Raw genomic sequence first — 18,484 nt, forward strand, 5'->3', positions numbered from 1 at the left:
GTACCAGACGAATTTGGTCTCTCTGTTTAGAGAACAAGGTTTTCTTAAAATGCAGCTCTCAATAACAGACTATAAATTTCTTTGCCTTTAAGTGATTTTCATTGGTTTTTAAAATGTTTTTGTTACTTTGGTAACATAAATAAACATTATTTAAGATTATGGTACATGTAGAAAAAGCTCATTCTGCTTCAACAAAAATAACCCTTCAAGGTTAGACTTTTACAGTCTTGATATCCTTAAAACATGGTGACAGTCTGCTCTTACATCAGGAAATTAAAAATAAATAAACAACAGCTAAACATCAAAGATCCAGGGCTATGGGAAATCCAAGATGGCCCCTTAGCTTTTCCCAGCTCCCTGATAGACCTCATTTTTATTTGATGGGTTAAAGCCTTACCTGCATACAGTGTTAATGCCCTCACAATGGTTTCTCCAAAAAAAAAGAAGAAAGAAAAGAAACAAATCATGTTTCATTAAATATTAAGTTCTAGTTTTGTTAATTAAGGTCTGTGCTATTAAGACACACTTCTGAGAGTTCCTTGTTATGTTATATTGCTTAAAGTTTTAATTAAATTATTAAAAAAGGCACTCTTAAGATTGTTTCTAAATCTTACCTCAGCAACCAGTCTTTGGATAAAGGTCAGATGCTCTATGATGTACAACCAGGATATTAACACTTGACTATAATCATTTAACTGAGACAGGTGTCATGGGGTATACCGGGCTATAACCAATGAAAGTTCTTGACTTAAATTCTTGCTTGTGACCTTACTAATAATTGCTAGCTATATTATTTTCTATGTAGCTTGTTTCAGAAGATTCTTTTTTTTTTTTTTTTTTTAATATTATTTTATTAGTTGGAGGCCAATCACTTTACAACATTTCAGTGGGTTTTGTCATACATTGACATGAATCAGCCATATAGTTACACGTATTCCCCATCCCGATCCCCCCTCCCACCTTCCTCCCCACCCGACTCCTCAGGGTCCTCCCAGTGCACCAGGCCCGAGCACCTGACTCATGCATCCCACCTGGGCTGGTGGTCCGTTTCACCATAGATAATATACATGCTGTTCTTTCAAAACATCCCACCCTCACGTTCTCCCCCAGAGTTCAAAAGTCTGTTCTGTACTTCTGTGTCTCTTTTTCTGTTTTGCATATAGGGTTATCACCACCATCTATCTAAATTCCGTATATATGTGTTAGTATACTGTAATGTTCTTTATCTTTCTGGCTTACTTCACTCTGTATAATGGGCTCCAGTTTCATCCATCTCATTAGAACTGATTCAAATGAATTCTTTTTAACGGCTGAGTAATATTCCATGGTGTATATGTACCACAGCTTCCTTATCCATTCATCTGCTGATGGGCATCTGGGTTGCTTCCATGTCCTGGCTATTATAAACAGTGCTGCGATGAACATTGGGGTGCACGTGTCTCTTTCAGATCTGGATTCCTCAGTGTGTATGCCTAGAAGTGGTATTGCTGGGTCATATGGCAGTTCTATTTCCAGTTTTTTAAGAAATCTCCACACTGTTTTCCATAGTGGCTGTACTAGTTTGCATTCCCACCAACAGTGTAAGAGGGTTCCCTTTTCTCCACACCCTCTCCAGCATTTATTGCTTCTAGACTTTTGGATAGCAGCCATCCTGACTGGCGTGTAATGGTACCTCATTGTGGTTTTGGTTTGCATTTCTCTGATGATGAGTGATGTTGAGCATCTTTTCATGTGTTTGTTAGCCATCTGTATGTCTTCTTTGGAGAAATGTCTGTTTAGTTCTTTGGCCCATTTTTTGATTGGGTCATTTATTTTTCTGGAATTGAGCTTCAGGAGTTGCTTGTATATTTTTGAGATTAATCCTTTGTCTGTTTCCTCATTTGTTATTATTTTCTCCCAATCTGAGGGCTGTCTTTTCACCTTACTTATAGTTTCCTTTGTTGTGCAAAAGCTTTTAATTTTCATTAGGTCCCATTTGTTTATTTTTGCTTTTATTTCCAATATTCTGGGAGGTGGGTCATAGAAGATCTTGCTGTGATTTATGTCGGAGAGTGTTTTGCCTATGTTCTCCTCTAGGAGTTTTATAGTTTCTGGTCTTACATTTAGATCTTTAATCCATTTTGAGTTTATTTTTGTGTATGGTGTTAGAAAGTGTTCTAGTTTCATTCTTTTACAAGTGGATGACCAGTTTTCCCAGCACCACTTGTTAAAGAGATTGTCTTTTTTCCATTGTATATCCTTGCCTCCTTTGTCAAAGATGAGGTGTCCATAGGTTCGTGGATTTATCTCTGGGCTTTCTATTCTATTCCATTGATCTATATTTCTGTCTTTGTGCCAGTGCCATACTGTCTTGATGACTGTGGCTTTGTAGTAGAGTCTGAAGTCAGGCAGGTTGATTCCTCCAGTTCCATTCTTCTTTCTCAAGATTACTTTGGCTATTCGAGGTTTTTTGTATTTCCATACAAATTGTGAAATTATTTGTTCTAGTTCTGTGAAAAATACCGTTGGTAGCTTGATAGGGATTGCATTGAATCTATAGATTGTTTTGGGTAGAATAGCCATTTTGACAATATTGATTCTTCCAATCCATGAACACGGTATGTTTCTCCATCTGTTTGTGTCCTCTTTGATTTCTTTCATCAGTGTTTTATAGTTTTCTATGTATAGGTCTTTTGTTTCTTTAGGTAGATATACTCCTAAGTATTTTATTCTTTTTGTTGCAATGGTGAATGGTATTGTTTCCTAAATTTCTCTTTCTGTTTTTTCATTGTTAGTGTATAGGAATGCAAGGGATTTCTGTGTGTTAATTTTATATCCTGCAACTTTACTATATTCATTGATTAGCTCTAGTAATTTTCTGGAAGAGTCTTTAGGGTTTTCTATGTAGAGGATCATGTCATCTGCAAACAGCGAGAGTTTCACTTCTTCTTTTCCTATCTGGATTCCTTTTATGTCTTTTTCTGCTCTGATTGCTGTGGCCAAAACTTCCAACACTATGTTGAATAGTAGTGGTGAGAGTGGGCATCCTTGTCTTGTTCCTGATTTCAGAGGAAATGCTTTCAATTTTTCACCATTGAGGGTGATGCTTGCTGTGGGTTTGTCATATATAGCTTTTATTATGTTGAGGTATGTTCCTTCTATTCCTGCTTTCTGGAGAGTTTTAATCATAAATGAGTGTTGAATTTTGTCAAAGGCTTTCTCTGCATCTATTGAGATAATCATATGGTTTTTATCTTTCAATTTGTTAATGTGGTGTATTACGTTGATTGATTTGCGGATATTAAAGAATCCTTGCATTCCTGGGATAAAGCCCACTTGGTCATGGTGTATGATTTTTTTAATATGTTGTTGGATTCTGTTTGCTAGAATTTTGTTAAGGATTTTTGCATCTATGTTCATCAGTGATATTGGCCTGTAGTTTTCTTTTTTTGTGGCATCTTTGTCTGGTTTTGGAATTAGGGTGATGGTGGCCTCATATGAGAAGATTATTTCTTATGTTACCAAATGTGTCACAGAGCCTGTGATAAAATGCTGATATGCAGTTCCATATGAGATCAATAATTTTAATAATGTAAATTTAATTATGGGAAGAAACAACAAGAGGGAACATTTTCCTGTATCAGCAGGCTAGTAAGACAGGTATGGTCCAGAGACTTTTGCTACTTACAAGTCCTGATCTAGGGACAACACATTGAGTGGCCTGTCAATGGAATCTTTGTTAGACCTGGGAATGAGCCTTCCCAGCACCGCGGGACACAATGACCATGAAATGCCCCCCAAACATGGTCACCTATGACTATGAAGTCAAATATGACTATCACAATCTTAAGAGTGTCTTTTTTAAATAATTTAATTAAATATTTTATCAATATAACATAAGAAGGAACAATCTCAGAAGTGAGTCTTAGTAGCACAGAACTTAATTAACAAAACTAGAACTTAATATTTAATGAAACATGATTTTGTTCTTTTCTTTTTTCTTTTTTGGAGAGGTCATTGTGAAGGCATTAACACTGTACCTAGGTAAGGCTTTAACCCATCAAATACAAATGACTATCAACTGGAGTTTGGCCTTTGCCAGCTGCTTCTACAAAGATTAAATCATGACCACTATAAGATGCTGAACTTCAACACCCCCTTGAAAAGAGTTAAGGGTGGAGACAAAAAATAAGGCACTCTGAGCTCTGGGAAAAACCCAGAGAAACAGGCCTTCAGGTAGTCAGATGTTTTCAGGTAAAGATTTTTAAAAATCCAAATTCTTGCATCTTCTCACACCTAGAGAAACACTAATGTCACGAACCAATGTCTGGACCTGGTTCTCCTAGTTGTGCATTGGCAGCTTTTCTACTTCTATTAATCTTTGGGCCACATATCCTTAACTTTCTTGTTAAGTTTGCTTCTCCAAATAGAAGTACGACAAGAATATCCCCCAGTCAACGCCCAGACAAAGCTAGAACAAGCTGCCTTAGTCTGGACTCACATCACCCTCTGTAAATGCACCCCGAGGACCCAGGCTATTCTCCCTTTGAGATCTTATATGGGAGATCACCCCCAGTGATAAAAAAAAAAAAAAAAAAAAAAGCTCAAGGGAGACCACCAGCTAACTGACCTGGAGCTGTAGGCCCTGGGAAATTCTTCCACCATATCGCCCAAGAAGCCTAAGAAAGGACACCCATGCCACTGGGCAATTGGGTTCATCCCTATTAGCCAGGAGATGAGGTATGGGTTAAAGATTGGAAAAAGGAACCAATTTAGCCAGTTTGGACAGGCCCTCACACGGTCATCCTGGCAACCCCTACTACTGTTAAGGTTATAGGTATCATCCCTTGGATCCACCACACCAGAGTCAAGAAGTCAGTGGCTTCCTATAATGAGGACACCTGGAAAGCAGTTCAGGACCCCAAAAACATCCTCAATGTCTGTTTCCAAAAACAAGTACCCTCACCCACGAAGGATCGTGAGCCCTGTTCTAGTCACTCCGGAAGTTGACTAGTCCATGCACGGCAGAAGCTTGAGGATTCTTCAGCCTTGCTCCAGCCACACTCCGGCAGCTGGCTGGTCAACACACAACAGAAGCTTGAGGATCCGGCTATCAAAATAACAATGGATTTTCATTGTCAAGCCTGAACTCTATCCCTGATTGCTATTATTTCTGTGCTCTTCACAACAGGACTAGTTTCAGTCACACCCCAGGACTGGTGCTTGGGTCTGAAGCTGCAGTTAACTGTCTGTTATTTCACTGTAATGGGGAAGCCTCATTCTTATTAGAAGTCTCTTACGATCGATTATCCCTACTAACTAAACTGCTACACAGTATAACTGACCCCCCCTTCACGATAGGCTCAGTTGCTAGAGCCGTGACAACCCAAAGATGGGGAGAAACCCTTTTGCTAGTCTTCAGTTACCTGTTATGTGCAGGCTGCTTTGCAGCCTTTTGGTGTCTCTTGCTTTAACAGATGGTAATGCCCCCATCAAGGCCTTTTCTTTGTTTGTGAGACAGATGCTTACTTATGTCTACCTGTCAATTAGATGGGTATCTGCACCTTAGCTTTCCTCACTACCCAGATGAACATTGTCCCTAACAACCAGACTCTCACCATATGTCTGGCAGCACATACAAGGTCAAAAAGAGCCATCCAGTTTATACCTCCACTAGCTGGTCTGGGAATCATGGCTGGGGATAGGAGGAATTGCTTCATCAACCACCTTTTACCATACACTATCCAAAGACTTCACAGATGACATTGAGAGAGTGGCCAAATCTTTAGTGGCTTTACCTGACCGACTAGACTCCCTTGCTGGGGTGGTTTTGCAAAATAGGAGAGGTCTAGACCTACTGACAGCTGAAAAGGTAGGACTCTGCCTCTTCTTGAATGAAGAATGCTACTTTTATATAAACCAGTCAGAAATAGTCAGGAACATGGCCCAACAACTAAGGGAACAAATCATAAAAGGAGAGAAAAACTAGCTAATTCCTGGGGTAATTGAAGCAATATCTGGAGTTGACCATCATGGCTTCTCCCTTTAACAGGTCCTCACTTCATGCTCTTTGCAGTGCTCTTGTTTGGCCCTTGTATTCTCAATGCTGTTACCCAGTTCATAACCTCTCGGATTGAATCCACAAAGTTACAAATGGTAATGGTTCAATACAACCCCATAAAAGATGGGGAGCTCTGAATGTCCTACCAAAAACATGGGATGATGCTTTCTACAATGAGGGATAGAAGCATCAAAAGGGGGGAATGAAGAGGAAAAGTTAAATTTTTACAGCACCTCCTTCTCCTTCTCCTTCTGCCTCTGTAACTCAGCTTGCCCCTTGCAAAGTCTAGATCACATAGGTCGCATAGCGTCAGAAAGTGAAGACTTGCAATGCTAGGAACTGGAGTTTATCTCACTCACCCTTGTCCTGCTCTTTGCAATCACCCAGCCCCTGCAAACCTGCTTTATCATACCTGTCCAGGTCAGGAATCCCCCTCCCCATCTTGACCACTGTTCCCACACGTGAGAAAACCCTTAGTTTAAACAAGCCTGTTAACAGGTAGTGTTGCCCACTACAGTCTATCTATAAAAACTGCAATCCCTTTGTTCGAGGCTCAGTGCTTAGAGTGTTAACACCTCTGGGTCCACTGGTGTAATAAACCTGTCTTCTCCAACTCTCCAAGTGTCATGCTTGGTTTCCCGAGTACTGGTTTCTGCAACATTGTAACTAAATGTCTTCAGCTTTAAACCTTAGACTGAGAAGACTGTGTGCCAACCCGAATTCACTCATGTCTCATTTGGAACCTTTCCAGTGTATTTACACTCAGGCAGAAAAACCATGCGTCTACTTGATCCTGATCAAAGTGCACTTTGTCTTTTGGACCCAGGAGATTCATCTCTAAATGAAGAGGAACTTCTAATGTATATGTGCTATTTCAAATTTTCTTCTCACCCGTAAGACATTGTTGAGCGATCTGGTTGCTGCCACCACCCAGCCTCATCACGATCACCTGCCACAGAAGGAACCCAGCTTTCCAAAGCCCCAAACCGCCCTGACTCAGGAACCGACACATGAGGGCTCCTCCTGGAACCCCACCGTCCCGCCACGTGTTGCCTTGTTCTGTGGGACCAGGGGACGTCTCTCTACCTTCCTCATGTGACTGCAGCTCATCACTCCAGGTGTGGGGGTGCCCTGCTTTTCCCACTGCTAACATGGCCTGTCACAGAAATCAGGGCCTGTGAAGTTCTGTGGAATAAATGAGCCAGGGAGCAGGGCCTTATTTAGTCAGATTAATTTTCTCCTACTTTCTTTTTTTTTTCCCCTACCTTCTTAAATAATAACCAGGGAAAATCCAAAAAAAGTGGGATAGCTTAACAGTATAAAATGACAGACAAAATATAAGAAGCAAGACTTCGCTATAATCACATTTTATTTTCTATTTCTTTCACCAAGTACATTACTGCTAAGTAAGTTCACATCTCCAAATTAGTTATAATTCCATTCTCATGTTACCATGTTCAGGGTCACAAAATAAATGGGAGAGTTCCCAGACTCTTTTAAAAACCAGCAAGACTCTATTCCTTAAACTGGGTAAGCACAAATACACGTGTGATCAATGTCATTCACAAAGTTAGATACTGAAGTTTATTAAGCCTTTAGCTGAAATACACATTTGAAAAATTCCTAAAGAAAACAGAGATCAATCTGCATGTCATCGCAGAGAGCAGGAACCTAAAAATGCTACACACCAGGTTCCCCAAGTGGCCTAGGCCATCACTCCTGAGAAGGCTGACTACTCTGTCTTCAATCACAGAGGGACAGATCAGCCTGACTGCTGCTCTGGCTCAGGGTCGCCCTACCTCCTCCCTCACATCCTCTGCAGAAGGCAATGGGAAGGACCTAAAAGCCCTTTGGTTGACCCTGAGCAGATACTCCGTGAATTTCTCCTTGCTGGTCTCTGCAAAGGCCCAGGGACCCCACAGGAACTCGTATCGAGCAGGGGCGCTGTCAGGCACCTGCCGGTACTCCAGGTACCCCTCCCGCACCCACACTTGGGTCAGCAGCTCCCTGGGCTCCCCAAAGATGGAGTGCTCCCTCCCAACATACACCCCCATCTTGGTGAGTGCTCCCCAGATCTCCTCCTCAGGGCCAGGATCCCTATTCTGGAGGATCAGGCTGAGGACCACCACCAGGAGGCCAGCCTTGGGCAGGCCCTGCCCACCTCTCTCCATTGCATTACAGGTGAGGCCCAGGCAGGGAACCATGATGTAGACGTGCTTCCTGGGGTCTACCTCCCTCAAACCCACGCCAAAGACCAGCAGAAGGCACTCAACTGCTTGGCGGAAGACCACTGGGTAGTGCTGCTGGTTATCCCTGAGGACCATATTGAGCAATTCGGCATCGGAGGTTGGCTCCTTGGCTCGATACTTGCGGAGCAGGAACTTCACCATGTTAGCCACCATTTTATTTACAGCTTCCTGGGGCAAGGCCTCCGCGGCAGACGAGGAGACTGGCGGGGAGAAGGCCGAGGGGGGTGCAGCCTCTCCCCCCTCAGCCCCCAAGACCTGTGCCTCCTCTGGGCCCTGGGCCTCGCCCAGGTCACTCATCTCGACCACGAGCACGATGCCTGGGATCAAACCACAGACAGGAGTGAGGCAGGGGACATTGTGGACCATGGGCCTCAGCTAAGAAATACATCCTGGGTGGTCGACACAGGCCACTAACAGGTCTCCTCTTGAGAGGTGCTCTCATCCTTTCAGGAGCCCTCCTCCTAGGCGGTCTGACCCTTGGCTATGCTAAGGAGGAGGGCAGTGGCTCCCCTGCGTGTAGCCAGCACAACCAAAGGTTCTGTGGCTGACACAGTGGGGGGATTAGGGCTTTGTGGGGTTCCCTCTGTTTTGGGATGGAGAAGCCCTGGTGCTCATTCAGGGCACCCTCCTCACCTTGACTCCTGGTACTGCCTGGACCTCCTCTGTTCTCTGACCTCGGGACACAGGCCTCAGACCTCTGACCTCGCCTCCTGGTTCCTGGAGTCCCTGTGAGAAAAATAGAGGGGGCCCCTCCTGGATAGATTCTGCACAGACCTGGACTCAGGTTTCCCCCCCCCCCAGCTGTGGGGGAGTGGTCCCTTTGTCACTCCCTTGTAGTGCCCACCTTTCCCCTGCCACGGCCTGGACCCTGCCCTTTGGGGGCCTGCAGAGTAACTCAGAACAAGACCCGAGTCTGAAGAGAAAGTTCTAAGGGCCCCACATGTGGTCGCACCTGCCCAGGGCCTCCCGCAGGTCCTAAATAGGCTGGGGAGATGCTCGGTTCTCACCTCATGTCCAGCCTAGACTCCCAGCACTGACCACAAGAGTGGGTTCGGCCCTGTCCATGGAGTCCACCCTCTGTGGATCTGATGCCTCCACCCTCCGCCTGAACACCTCCTCTCCTGAGACCCCTAAGCCAGAGGTTGACAAACTGCTCATCCTGTTTAACCCACTCTGGGACCTTTAAGACCCCATCAAAGACAAGGATCCCTCTCTGTGTTGGGGTCTAACTGCCTCAGTCCTTTCCCGCCTGGAGCCTAGATTCCAGGCAGGACCTGGAATTGGCCTGTCCTCCATTTTGAGGCCCCGCCGCTCTCACCCGGTCCCGAGTCTCTCTGAGACCCGATGTCAGGAAATGCAGCACGAGGTCATCCTGCCTGGGGAATACCAGGGTCCCCTCTTCTCTGGGGCCCGGCTCCCCTTACTCCTCCATCAGGGTCCTCACCTTGACTCCCGGTAGGACCGGGGCTCTGTCCTCCCCGAGGTTGAAGCCCGGCTCCTCACAACAGGTCCCCAGTCTCTCTTGAGACCCGGATGTCAGAAAGTCAGGACAGGTGTAGTGTGCTCTTCTCACCCCAGGGTCTCCCAGGGCTGATGACAGGGGCGGGGATCTGTGGGGTTCCATCAGCCATCCCTGGGGGTCCCCTCAATCCTCCCTCAGGACCTTACCTTGTGTCCGAGTAGAGCTTCAGAGTCTCTCCTCTCCCCACCTGAGGCCCCGCCCCTTATACGAGGTTCCCAGTCTCTCTGAGACCCGGATGTCATGAACTGCCTGGGATTCTCATCCTACCTCATGGGCGCGAAGGACCGACAATAGAGACAGATTTCTATGAGGTCAAGGGTCACTTAGTCCTCCCTCAGGGACCTCAACTTCTTACCCCACAAGACCTGGAATTCCCCTCTCTGCCCACCTGAGGCCCCGCCACCTATAGCGGATCCCCAGTCTCTCTGAGACCCGGATGTCAGGAAATGCGACATGTGCTCATTCCACCCTATGTGCTCCCTGATCCCATTCTGTCATGCGGTCCAGGTTCCCCTCAGTCCTTCCTCAGGGTCCTCACCCAGACTTCTTCAGAACCTAAGATACTCCCTTTCTCCTTCTAAGGCCCGCCCCTTATATCAGGTCCCCAACCTGTCAGAGACAGGGATGCCAAAGTTAGGGACACGCTACCAAGTGCTCATGCCGTCACCAGGGATGCCTAGGGATGACATTAGGAGTGGGATCCATGGGGTCCTCGTGTCCTCCTCAGGGTCCTTGTGTCCTCCTCAGGGTCCTTGTGTCCTCCTCAGGGTCCTCATCTTGAGCTCTGCAAGGTACAGGATGTCCCTGAATTGACCCAAGGGTGGACCCTCACACCAAAGCCCTCATTGCCCTGAGACCACAGCTTCCAGAGCTGCTGGTCTCCTGGAGCAGCAGAATGGATTGTACGAAGCACATGTGAAGTGCACACTGGGATATGAGAGCCCATGGTGCTGGGGTTTCACCCTCCAGGGACTGGGCAAACTCCACATCTGTCATCATTAGTTCCCTCACTAAGTAAAATACATGGCCCTGGAACCAGAGGGAACAGTGACCCCACCTACCACCACTCCCAGTGGCCCACAGGGGAAGCTGTGCTTCTGGGACCCCGTGTAGGTTCTGCAGTTCCTTAGCGGGGCTATCTAGCCGTTAGCCACTTCTAGCTATTTACATTTGACTTCACATTATGTTAAGGCAGAAGGCCAGGCCCTGGAACACACTAAGTACATTGGAGTCACACTGCCCAGCCTCATGTGGCTACTGGTCACTCTGTTAATGGTGGTGACAGGACGTGCTCCTCCCAGAGGAAGATGGTTCCCCCAGGAGATATCATAACAGTCCTACTGACCTATGAGCCATGGTTCCCACCTGGTTCTTTGCGCTCCTCTCTGCAGAGGTTCAGGCACCAGTTTCCCATCCATGTGTCTCCTCTACTCCTGACCCAGCCCTGCCGTGTGATGAAGGGAAAGGGAGAGAAGGATGGACCCCAGAAGGAGGGTAGAGGGAGAGGACTGTGTGGTCCTCATGTGATTCTGGCTTGAAGCTCAGCTCCAGACTCCTAGGCTGCATCCCTGCCCCTTGCTCCCAGGGCTCTCCACCCTCCTCAGTCCCTCTGGCTATACCACCCCCAAGATACCATCTGCAGTGACCAGAATCCAAAATGCACCTTCCTTTTCCACCCTGTCTACATCACAACTGTCCTGGAGGGCTCTAGGAAGAGAGTAGTTCTCCTAAAAACACCTACCTTCTGACTGTGCCACTGGGAAGAGCCCAGGTCCTCACCCTTGGCCCTGAATGGACAGCACCTGGACAGATCTTCAATCAGTCAGTCAGGCAGGAGTGTTTCCTGCTTCTTGGGATCTCAGGCCCATGGATGTGGCACCACCTGCATCCAAAATACCTGTCCATCCCACCCCAGGCATCAAGACACAAGGGATGCTTTTTCCCTAAAGGGCATGCTATTGTTATTTAGATGAACCGTTTTTTTGTTTGTATTAAAATCGGTGAATTAATCTTGTATTTATTTCCAACTTGTTGTAGGTTTACATAAGGATCCCCTGTTCCCTGCAGGCAGCTTCCAGAAAGCACATGGAGAAGAGATGTGAACAAGGACCTGGAGCCTCTCCCCTGACCTGGAGTGTACTCGGTGCTGGTGCTCAACAGACAGCAGCCGGTAGGTATAGCTTGTGATGAAGACAATTCCCTTCATGTGTTGAGGAGTTTCTGAGGAAGCCAAAGATGCCCTGAATCTTCAACTGTTTCTAGTCACTACTCTCTACTTGCACCTTCTTTCTTTCTTTTTTTCTATTGGCACTTTCCAATGCAAGATCTGATTTAGTTTCCAAGGCTCTTGGGAATATCAGGGAGGGGATCCCCCTCCCCCCAACTCCCTCCAGTTCTGTTTCTGCCTTACAGTCTGCAGCAATTCTCGGCCACAGTCTCAGCAGTGTGAATATGTGGCCCTACCTCCTAATGCCAGGGAGTGTAGCCTGGGAGACTCGGCTGCCTCCACAAGATAGAACTTGCCTGAGCACCTGCACAGGTGCCTGTAGTCTCCCCAACAGCCATGACCTTCATGAGAGGCAGGTATCAGACAAGTGACAGTGGGAGAAAAAGGACAGTGGGAGCTTTCTTTACAAAATCCAGCAAGGATAAGCACAATGCACCACTCTTCACCTCCAAGGAGGATTCTGCTGCTGCTGCTGCTGCTGCTGCTAAGTCAATTCAGTCATGTCCGACTCTGTGCGATCCCATAGACAGCAGCCCACCAGGCTCCCCCATCCCTGGGATTTTCCAGGCAAGAACACTGGAGTGACTTGCCATTTCCTTCTCCAATGCATGGAAGTGAAAAGTGAAAGTGAAGCCACTCAGTCGTATCTGACTCTCCACGACCCCATGGAGTGCAGCCTACCAGGCTCCTCCGTCCATGGGATTTTCCAGGCAAGAGTACTGGAGTGGGGTGCCATCGCCTTCTCCGGGAGGATTCTGAGGTGTGTGAATTCAAGTTCAGTGCAGTTTTTATTGTTGTAGCCACGAGTTCCGGGAAACAAGCTCCCTCAGTAGGACAATGCAGATAGTGAAGTGCAGCTTATTACACTGGTGGGCCCAAGACAGAGTCTCCTCTTAGCCAAGGACCCCGACCAGTTTTTGTGAAAACCTTATATACCCTAAGTGTATAAGGTTCCCTGAAACTAGTCTGAACAAAGGAAAAAGAAAGATCCAAACAAAGTTAACCCGTGATCATATGCCTTAAGCCCAGGTAGTTAACAGTGGACAATTATCAATAAGCCTGTGATCATACCCCAGTAAGCATAATAGAATGTATGATTCTATTCAGTTACACAGATAATTAAGGTATTCTTTTAGGGGATGGAGAGCCCTGGGGCTCTTCCTTCCGGGGTCTTGCTTTTCCAGTTGTTATGTCGTCTCCTTAGATACTGGGTCTATAGCTCAAAGTCCATAGTCCCGCCCAAGATGGAGTCCTAGTTTCAAGACAGAGCCTGTTCTGTTTCCTCCTTCACTATGGCTTTGGGGTCTGACCACCTAGGAAAGCTGACCCATCAGTTGAAGTGTCCAATTGCCAGTTTCAAAGAAGAACCCCATTAAAATCTTACCAGAAGACTGAGGGTGGTAATTGAAATGTCTTCAACTGTATTCCCTGAGACTGAGTAGACTGTGTGCCAAACCAAATTCACTCATTTCCCATCTGGAAACTTTCAAGTGTATTTAGACTCAGGCAGAAACCCCAGGTGTCTACCTGTTCTGACCAAAGTGCACTTTGTTTTTGAGACCCAGGAGATTTACTGGAAAGAAGATGAACTTCTAAAATGCATGCCTGATTCCAGACTTTCCTCTCACTCATAAGACACCGTCTACAGTCTGGCTGTTGACACCACTCAGGTTCATTACCATCATCTCCCACAGAAGGAGCCCAGCTTCCCAAAGCCTCAAACTGCCTTGGCTCATGCACCAACACTCGATTGCTCCTCCTGGATCCCCACCGCTGTGCCCCATATTGCCTGTTCTGTGGGACTATGGTATGTCTCTCCACCTTCCTCCTGTGACTGTGGCTCCTAGATGATAGCTCTAGGTGTGGGGGTGTCCTGCTTCTCCTAGTGTCCCCACTGTTAACACAGGTCCTTCCACAGAGCAGAGGCTCCGTGAAGTTCTGTGGAAAAAATGAACCAGTGAAAAGGGGGCTTATTAATTTCATCATTTTTCTGCCTCCACCATCCCCTCTCCCCACCCCTAGTACCTGCTCCCCTTTCCAGCTCCTGACAGGTGCTGGGGCTCACTTCACTGCCCCCTCCCACTCTACTGTTTGGTTTTGTGTCTGAGAAGGATGTGACTTAATGCCAGTGGTTGTATTTCTGGTGGCCAGGGACCTCCTACCCCCAATCCCCCCCACCTGGTAGGCTTTCCACACTGCCCTTGCTTGTTCCTGGCATGGATGTGCTTTCCTCCCTCTTGTAAGTAGAACTCCAGGGTTGTTTGAGCCTATACACCAGCAAGCAAACAGTGATTTGATATGTCACTCCTGTGTCCTGAGTTGCCTCAAGTGAGGTTCAGTCCCACAAAGAAGTTCCTGGCACTGGGGCTGAGCATGGCCCTGGAGATTAAAGGATGCACCAGGAATGAATTCTTTGGTGGACATGGAGTAATAGAGGCTGGTCTGTGCTAGTTAGATCAACCACTTCTCATTTAGCTCTTTTAATGGGGCGGGCCCATCTGTGAGCAGATGATTAGTCTGAACTTCACCAGGTGGACACTGTGGCATTATCCACTGAGGCTGCTCTGGGGGAAGCAGGTGGGAAAGTGGGCAGGGAGTGCAAGGCTGCTGCCTTTGGTGGCCTTGGCATCACTCAGACATGAAGGTGGACCCAAACACATGGTTCAGCAGAGACTTGAAGTGGGTTCACCCCAGATTCTCCCTCAGAGGCCAAGGGTGTCCAGCAGGAAGGAGTATGGCATCTCCAATGGACCCTCTGGACGGACATGTGTAGGGTGGTGCAGGTGCATGGTGTGAGAGTTGGATTCCCATTCCAGACCAGCTGCTTACCAGCTGTGCCATTGTGCACATTACATCTCCAAGCATCTGTTTTTTTTATCTGTAAATGGAAATTAATGCTGGTGTCAGGCATATTGAGGAGATGACATGAAATACTGTATTTAAGCTGATAAACAGTCTTACAAGCAGAAAATCTGCAATTAGTGGTGGTAGTTACTTGTGGACAGCCAACCACCCTCTAATGATAACCTATTATTTTACTTATTTTGGGGGCATAAGTTACATGGAGTAAAATTTTCTATTTTCAGTGTACAGTGCTAAGTTTTGAGAAATACATTAAGCTGTATAACTGCCACTACAAGCAAGATATGAGTACCTTCTATTGATAACCTAATACTATAAATATTTTCCTTCCCATGTCTTTAAGTCCAAGAAAAACAACATCTAAAGCTTGTTTTTAAGAAGCAAGGAAAGTATTCATTTATATTTATATTCAATATAAATGTTCATTACTTGTTTAATATTTTATTAAAAATTTTTTTCATTTATTTATTTTAATTGGAGGCTAATTACTTTACAATATTGTAGTGGTTTTTCATACATTGACATGAATCCGCCATGGGTGTACATGTGTTCCCCATCTTGAACCCCCCTCCCACCTACCTCCCCATTCCATCCCTCTGGGTCATCCCAGTGCACCAGCCCTGAGCACTTGTCTCATGCATCAAACCTGGACTGGAGATCTGTTTGACACTTGATAATATACATGTTTCAGTGCTATTCTCTCAGATCATCCCACCGTCGCCTTCTCCCACAGAGTCGAGATGTGCATGGTACAGCTTGACTTTCCCACCAAAATGCTTCATTACTTTTTTCACCAATATTCATGATACTTTATGTTACAAAGAGATTTTTTTATATTACCCAAGCAATAAATATACTTTCTTGCAAAAAAAGCAAAATCATACAGCCCAGAAATGAAAGGAGCAATCAGTCCACACAGCCTGCCCCCATCCTCCTTCCCATAGGAGGTAACACTGTTAACCATTCAGTTCTTCTGTTTCCTGCCTTTACTTGCTCCCCGCCTTCTCTGTCTCTCACTCAGACACACAGTGCTATTTGTTTATATTCTTTATATTAAATGGGATTTTACTTTAGATTTCAGAGGGCCGGGAAGGAATTCAAAAGCAGAAGAAAGTCTCCCAAGGAAGTGGCAAGGCCCTGCTCCCCGTCTTCTCCTCCTACACTCAGACACTGCCAGGGAAGGGACACCTGTCACCCAAGTCTGTGAGCAGATTGCTTTGAACTTCTTTTGTGAAATCCTCTGAAGAAAGGTGCTACATGAAGTGCAAAGACTATTTTTAAGAGTCAACACTGGGCATTTGCATAGAGGGCAGAGGAAGCTCAAGATCCACATTTCGGTGTGGCCCACTTCTTGACTGCCCACTTCCCCCGGGAGTGGCAGCCAGCTCCGTGCCTTGTTTTGCCCCTTAGGCAGCGGGGTAGAGCACCAGAGTGGCTGTCCAATGATGTTGATGTGGGCTGTTTTGAACTGGAGACTTCCTCCCCTTACCTACAGAAAGCCCAGAGCCTTTCTCAGTGGTCCTGTCAGTGCTTCTAGATAGTTCCTCGTCAGCAGTGTGGAGGACAGATTTGAGGTCCTGGAAGTAGAGAGCAGTTAGAAGATCAGAAAGAATGAGGGCCTGAATTCAGCCCATGGCCATAGGAGAAAGCGGGGTCGAGACATCTCTGACTTAGAACTGGTGGACCTTGGTGGCTGGATGAGTGTGAAGGCTCAGGTACTGGCTTGAGTGGGAAAAAGACAGGAGACACAAAGCTGATCCAGTTCTGGCCGGGTAAGGGGCCAGTGACATCATTCACATGTCAGTGGCTCTGGGGAATGTAGGTTCCCTAAGCCTGTGTTCCTGGCTCCTGATAACATTGTCGCCTTGATTTTCCTTCCTCTCATCCTACCACCCAGGGTGTCTAACCAAGGGCCTGGCTCAGAGAAAGAGCTCAGAGAGTAGTTGCCTAGTTATATCTCTCGAGGCTTCACTTGTAGCTTTGGTTTCTGCAGAGGCCACTGGCTTTGCTCTCAGTTGGCAATGTTGTTTGTGCCCACAGATGGGGTCTATGCAATGCCCGTGGCATATTGACCAGAATATGTGTGAAAGTCACCTTGTACACATGAACAGGTCCCTGCCTGACTGTGCAAACCAGAGCCTCCTCTGCTCCTAACTCAGCTTAAAGAACAGCCTCTGAACCAATTACAACTGCGTGTTCGAACCTTGGGGTGTGACATGGATTATGGAGTTTTCCTTTCCTCCAATTCCTCCTCGAGAATGAACTTGTGTCTTGCAGCATTGAACAGATTTGAATACCTGAAGCAGGTCAGTGAGCTTAGAACTTCAACTCCACCCCCCAACTCCACACAAGTGTTATCACCCTAGAGTGTTGATCCAATGCTGGCCTCCCCTACTGTCTGCTGGTGCTTGTTCAGGGAAATTAACAAAATTGATGGGTGCCAGGGACCCACACGTTTGGGGTGCTGATGTTACTCTTGACAGTGCAGCTGACAACCAATTAGTGGTTGCCTCACATGGGCCTTTGGAATACCTGCTCTTTTGCTACATTCCTTCAGCCTTAACAGCAAGATCGCTGAGAATTCTGCTGCCCTGTCATGGATTGGAGGCTGTAGGTGAGTTGCAGCTGTTATCAGAGACAAGCAAATCACTAAAGCAGTGGGTTGCACTTTCTTCATACCTTCCAGAAGTTGTCCTTTTAAAATGTTATATCCCTCCTCTAAGTGTTTAATCAGTAAGTCCAACCAGAGAGAAACTTTCATGTGTATGTGTGTGTGTGAGTGTACATATACATCTACTCCCAAACCCTACCCAACATCTGAATCCCCCTCTAGAAAATCACTAGCTAGAAATTATCCATCACATCCATCTCTAGAAAGAAAAGCCATTCTCTGGAACCTATCCCCATTCAAATAGTTAAAGGTTGGTTCAGGTTGGAACAAGTATCAGTACTTCCTTCTTTTTTCCCCTTAAGTTTTTAGTTCATTCCTTTTTAATGGTTGAATAACATGTCATTGACCAACTGAGCTATCAGGGAAGCCCTGCATATATACACATTCTATCTATTCATCAATTATTGTACATTTGGGTTTATATCAGTATAAATTGGTACACTGGTAGATACCAATATATTGGTATAAACTGCTACATTGGTATTGATATACATATATCAGGAGTGAGCAGCAGACTCTCTGAAGATTAGATCAGAAAAGTCATAGAGAGTCAGTCATAGAGGGCCAAAATAGTCTAGCCTTTCCTGCCTGATCCAATCCCTCAGGGCCTTTCCAAGTTCAACATCATATACATAAAAGCGATGGTGGCAGGGAAGATGGAAGGAGCAGTTTTCATTATAAGTGAAAACACAAGTGTGGACAAACCCACCAGCATGCCCTTGATTCCTTCATTTCCTCCACCAGCCTGACATCTCTCAGGAAATTGGGTCACGGTTGATTGGCTACCTCCAACGTGCCTGGAAGTGTGGCAGCTCTTGACATGATTCAAGAATTAAGCCCCAAGGTGAGGTCTGCAAAGTTTCTTGAGATGCTGGGCAATTTTGAGTAATGGCAGTTTTAATGTTTTCACAAA

At 46.0% G+C, this 18,484-nt stretch overlaps 1 protein-coding gene and 1 long non-coding RNA gene across 3 annotated transcripts in view; one reads left to right on the forward strand and one right to left on the reverse strand.

Annotated features, from left to right (window-relative positions):
- LOC136154150 (uncharacterized) overlaps positions 1–13,653 on the forward strand; it is a 36,087-nt gene extending 22,434 nt beyond the window's left edge. Inside the window, exons 3-4 of one of the 2 annotated variants that reach the window (XR_010660487.1) lie at positions 11,849–11,981; positions 13,598–13,653. This is a non-coding gene — a long non-coding RNA (uncharacterized lncRNA). Of the gene's footprint in view, positions 1–6,866; positions 7,114–11,848; positions 11,982–13,597 lie in introns of those variants that run through there. The other variant, XR_010660488.1, reaches the window with a different exon arrangement.
- Positions 7,825–9,913, reverse strand: LOC136153835 (melanoma-associated antigen 8-like). The gene is made up of 3 exons (XM_065915938.1): positions 9,734–9,913; positions 8,923–9,015; positions 7,825–8,664 (listed from the first exon to the last, which is right to left on the reverse strand). Exons 1-3 carry the CDS (start codon positions 9,911–9,913, stop codon positions 7,825–7,827), a joined length of 1,113 nt encoding a protein of 370 aa, XP_065772010.1.
- Positions 13,654–18,484: the final 4,831 nt, after the last annotated feature.

This window comes from Muntiacus reevesi, chromosome X, assembly GCF_963930625.1.
Source record: "Muntiacus reevesi chromosome X, mMunRee1.1, whole genome shotgun sequence".
Classification (NCBI taxonomy): domain Eukaryota; kingdom Metazoa; phylum Chordata; class Mammalia; order Artiodactyla; family Cervidae; genus Muntiacus; species Muntiacus reevesi.

Bases quoted from the DNA above. Each gene is read 5' to 3' on its own strand.
- LOC136153835 (XM_065915938.1), bottom strand. From the start codon at position 9,913: ATGGAACCCCACAGATCCCCGCCCCTGTCATCAGCCCTGGGAGACCCT. The intron at 9,016-9,733 runs GTGAGGACCCTG...TTTTTCTCACAG, and splicing joins CGGTCCTACCGGGAGTCAAG to GGACTCCAGGAACCAGGAGG. The intron at 8,665-8,922 runs GTGAGGAGGGTG...TGTATTTCTTAG, and splicing joins AGGCAGTACCAGGAGTCAAG to CTGAGGCCCATGGTCCACAA.